General features: G+C 36.8%; 1 protein-coding gene across 1 annotated transcript; it reads right to left on the bottom strand.

Annotated features, from left to right (window-relative positions):
- Positions 1–613: 613 nt before the first annotated feature.
- On the bottom strand, positions 614–3,704 carry LOC121296727 (Golgi apparatus membrane protein TVP23 homolog B-like). The gene is made up of 7 exons (XM_041222502.1): positions 3,645–3,704; positions 2,560–2,642; positions 2,281–2,425; positions 1,811–1,900; positions 1,409–1,540; positions 1,187–1,315; positions 614–1,011 (listed from the first exon to the last, which is right to left on the bottom strand). Exons 1-7 carry the CDS (start codon positions 3,654–3,656, stop codon positions 988–990), a joined length of 615 nt encoding a protein of 204 aa, XP_041078436.1. The 5' UTR covers positions 3,657–3,704; the 3' UTR covers positions 614–987.
- Positions 3,705–4,310: the final 606 nt, after the last annotated feature.

Here is a 4,310-nt window from a genome sequence, read left to right as displayed (position 1 = left end):
CACGTTTTAACAGAAGAGCGTCGCTTTATTGATGCAGCTGGAAAAGACTAGATAGGGACGCACGTTCCTTTTCCTTCACCTGCTTTTCCCTCTCTTGATAGTTTCTGTACTACAGAAGAAAAAAAAATCAGTCAAAGCTAGGGTATGCTCCTTTGCAGCAGATTATATATTATTTGCAACTAAATACATCCGTTACTTGATCGCTTGAGATAGGAGTCTGAGGGAGCAAGTGTAAAATGGGCCTGCTGGCAAACTGCCTAATGTAAAATCTATACTGCTTAAACTGTACCAAAAGGAGCTAGCAAAACCCTCAACAACACTTCCCTATATAGAAAAGAAAGGACTGTAAATGGCATGAAAAGTAGGTCATTTAAACACATGTACGTAGACTACTAAAACTTACACATGGAACTAAGCGTTTACATTGGTATAGCAGTGCCAACTTGCAGAGAACTGCATTGCAAAGCAAACTATTGCCAGTAAACACCCATGTCACTTTTTTCCTGTTTCCTGATAAACTGTATAACAAAAATGCTAATAAAACCAATTACTTTTTTTTTTTTATTATTATTTATATAAATAATATTTACAAATGTAACTAACCCCACCCCTACCTCCCCAAACCCTTTAATACAATCAGAGAAATATACAAACTCATTATGTGGATAATCTGTATTATGAAATGAATGCTTAAAACAGAAGAGCACCAACTCCCTCTCCCTGCTGACTACGACCCCACCCCCCAGTGTGACAGTTTAAATTAGAAATTTAGATATATTGGTGAAACTGCCGGTCACTTCATAATTACCATTTTCTCTCCCTCACCAATGTACATCATCTGTTTTGATACATATCACTCTGTTCGACCTGGAAAGTTAATAAACACTGAAGGATTACAAAGATCATGGTCTAAACTTAATCTTAAGAAAATATTGTAATTAGTTATCTCTATATTACAGTGGCAACATAGTAGTGTCTTTCAGGGCTTTAGGGTCCTTCTTCCTTAGCTGCCTGTTTTTAAAAACAAAAACAAAAGCAGAACTAAATTAAAATGTAAAATGCAAGGTTACATAAAATAATACTTTTGCAGTAAATCACACAATTTACAATAGTAAATAACTAGCATTTGAAGCTTCAAATTATGAATGAATATTTTACGAACGAGTAAAACTGTAGGAACACATACCTGTCGGAAAAACTGGCGTCCAAAGTAATTGGTAGCCATGCTTTTCAAATTGCTTTTGTTGCCCACTTTACATTTGACGTATCCGTACAAGTTGGCGCTCTGTAGCACAACCCCCATGATCACCACTGCCTGGAGGACAAAAACAATCACTGCGTTAAGAGGGGAAGAAACAAGTCTGTACAAGTCTCAGGTACAGCAGGAACTCAAGCAAAGCTGACTTACCAGCCATTTAATTTTGAATGAGAAGAGTGTGCTGAAGACGAAGATAACCCAGATAATGGGGCAGATCACCAGGCCCAGCCAGAAGATACGAGACTCGGAGTCTGAAGAGGCTGCCTTCCCCCGAGTTGAAGGCTGAGAGATAAGAAAAGAAAAGGTTTATTACAAACGGTATGTCAGGTTTCAAAACAAAAAACTTAAATCCATATCAAGTTTTAAAATGTAAATTACACAGCTTTTCTATATTTTATACAAGGAATAAAAGTGGAAAAAAAAAGTTTTACAAGAAAAGGGGAAGCCTTGGCTGAAAAATCTAAATGCAGAAAAGCTGTAGTATCTTGAATCAGGAGTAAGCAACAGTTCTGTTATATATATATATGTGGGTCATTTACTTAATTTTTTTACCTTTCTGGCCTCAAAGATCCAGTGACTCCTCCCATCATCATCAACCTGGTTCCACCAGCGAAGCCCCACCATCAGCCTGCCAGTAATGTTCTGGCAAAGAATGAAACAACGTGAAGCAAACACACACACAGCCGTTTGAGTCTATAAACCAAAACATCAGTCGTGACAACTATATAAATATTAACATTATCATCCACCTATCCCAAGGGGCATTAGGGAGGTACTTTACAACACTACCCTTTCTTTCTTTGTTTTAATTAAATATACCTAATTGAAATATTGTTGAGAATGTGGTTGTTCCATTCTGTTCACTTCATAACACCACTGTTACGCCTTTACACAACTCCAGATTTAAAACCCAATGTGACCAATTTGATAAATTAAAAGATTAAATTAGGTACAAGTAATTACATTATTAACAATTCCTTGTTTGGTACCGTATATGACATTTTGCTTTCATTAAAACCCACCTTTACAGTCCAGAAGTCACAGGAGAGCAGCAGAATAATAGTGACCATGCAGGCTATGAAGCTGCTGCTCAGGATCTCGCACAGGAGATACACAAGGATCGCACTGACTCGGAAAAACAGGTGGAAGAAAGAAGCCAGAGGGTGCCTGCAACACACAACCAGCAAGCAGTTAGGAGCCAGAACTTGATCAGCGCCAATCATGTGCACTGACTGCAGGTATAGCTGTCTTTGCATGTAACGTAATGGCACTGTACTGTTGCAGCACAAAAGTAAGCTTACCTGATCTTTGATTTCCTGGACTTTCTCGATGTCTCATCGTCCGCGTCAAACAAGGACACATCCTCTGGGGCATCGTCGGAGTCCTGCAACATAATGAATTAATTCAATGTTAATGTCACACCTTCTGCTGTATTTCAGGCCAGATGCCAAATACAGACACCTGCTTAAGTTATGGCAAGTGCTCCATCTGAAAGCACATTCTCCAGTTAGTCTAGTAAAACAGATAAAAGTAACTGATATGCACCATTTCCATTGACTATCTGAATGAATACATAAAAGTTACAATTGCAACAACTCGTATTCCAGACAGACAGGTATTTAGTATCTACCGTACAAAAGCGGTATCACTGGTACCACAGTATTGACATTTGCACTAGCAGTTAACGAATTGTAAACAAACAAAACAAGGCAATCAATCAATCAATAAATAAGCAAATAAATAAATAAATAAAACTACGCAAGGCATTCGATTTCTTCAGCTGTCTAAATGCTCTGATATAACGTACCGGTAACTATAAATTTATTTTATTTTGTTGTTGTTTTTTAGTGTGTACGAATGTCATTGCCAGCATTTGTGTCGTCATGCATCATCACAATAATTTAAAATGTACGTTTAGTTGTCTGTTCCACTTCATTCAAAATAATAATAATAAAAAAGAAATAAGCTTTATTTTACTCGAACCTCGTGTGCAAAGGAGTAAATAAACGTCGACGCTGAAAGAAACTGACTAAATTAAAATACTACTACACGTAAACAAGTCGTGAAATCAACTCTAGAAAGTGTGACTGCAAAACGACCTGATAAACCAAAGTATTAACAAGGAACTAAAAATTGAAACGGTTTATTCGTTTACTTATTTATTTTAATGCGGTACTCTACTTTATTTTGCTTTTGAAATTCCCTTACCGTCAACTGATACGCTAGCTTTGTTTTAATTTAGGCCACGGCGACACCACATATAACAACCCCATTGCCACTACGGCGACAGACGCCATTCGTTATTTAGACACACGTTTTCCTTTAATAAGAATCTAAACAAAAAAGTTTAAAGGCACAAATACACAGTTAAGTTGCAGACGCTTACCTGTCTCATCATTTTTGTGTCACTACACTTCCTGAAAACGTGTCATCAAGGAGAGCTGACTTCTTGATGCCTGAAGGACCCCGGTGATCATGTATCCATAAAATAAAAAATGCATGAACTGCAGTCTGTCTTTTCTTAAAACAACTAAAATAATCGTTTATTATAACTTTTAGGAATAATACAAGCGTATATCTTTGGTGTTGTGTGTCAACCAGCGCAACCTTTTTGAACAGCTTGACTACAACACTGGCTGTGTTAACATGGAGACGTCTAATCAGGCAGCCATCTTGGTTGTGGCTCTCTGTATCAAAGGTATTCTATGTACAATAGATTAAATACTCTTATTTTTTTTTTAAATATGTTTTAATGTATTCTAGTGTGTGAACAGAGTTAAACCTTTCTGAATTATTGACTTTGTTATGTAGTAAACCAGCTGCTTGAAACCAATAATTCTACAGTATAACACATTACACATACTCTGTTACAGTTTTTTAAATATTCATTTAGCCACCCATTTCAGCCATTAAAAAAAAATAATAATAATAACTGTTTTATTTATTTATTTTGGCGGTGGTAATAAACAATAGCACAGGCCTTAAGTCTGACTTTGGGAATGATTTTCCTTTGTGTGTGTGTGTGTGTGTGTGTGTGTGTGTGTGTGTGTGT

Source organism: Polyodon spathula, chromosome 21 (assembly GCF_017654505.1).
Source record: "Polyodon spathula isolate WHYD16114869_AA chromosome 21, ASM1765450v1, whole genome shotgun sequence".
NCBI classification, from domain to species: Eukaryota; Metazoa; Chordata; class Actinopteri; order Acipenseriformes; family Polyodontidae; genus Polyodon; species Polyodon spathula.
Note: the sequence above shows the minus strand (reverse complement) of the source record. Positions and strands in the feature narration are given on the sequence as shown.

What these genes read in the sequence shown, in the direction of transcription:
- LOC121296727 (XM_041222502.1), bottom strand. An exon ending in GTGACTTCTGGACTGTAAAG is followed by an intron (nt 1,901 to 2,280) that starts GTGGGTTTTAAT and finishes ATTCTTTGCCAG; the next exon opens with AACATTACTGGCAGGCTGAT. An exon ending in GACGCCAGTTTTTCCGACAG is followed by an intron (nt 1,012 to 1,186) that starts GTATGTGTTCCT and finishes TTTTAAAAACAG; the next exon opens with GCAGCTAAGGAAGAAGGACC.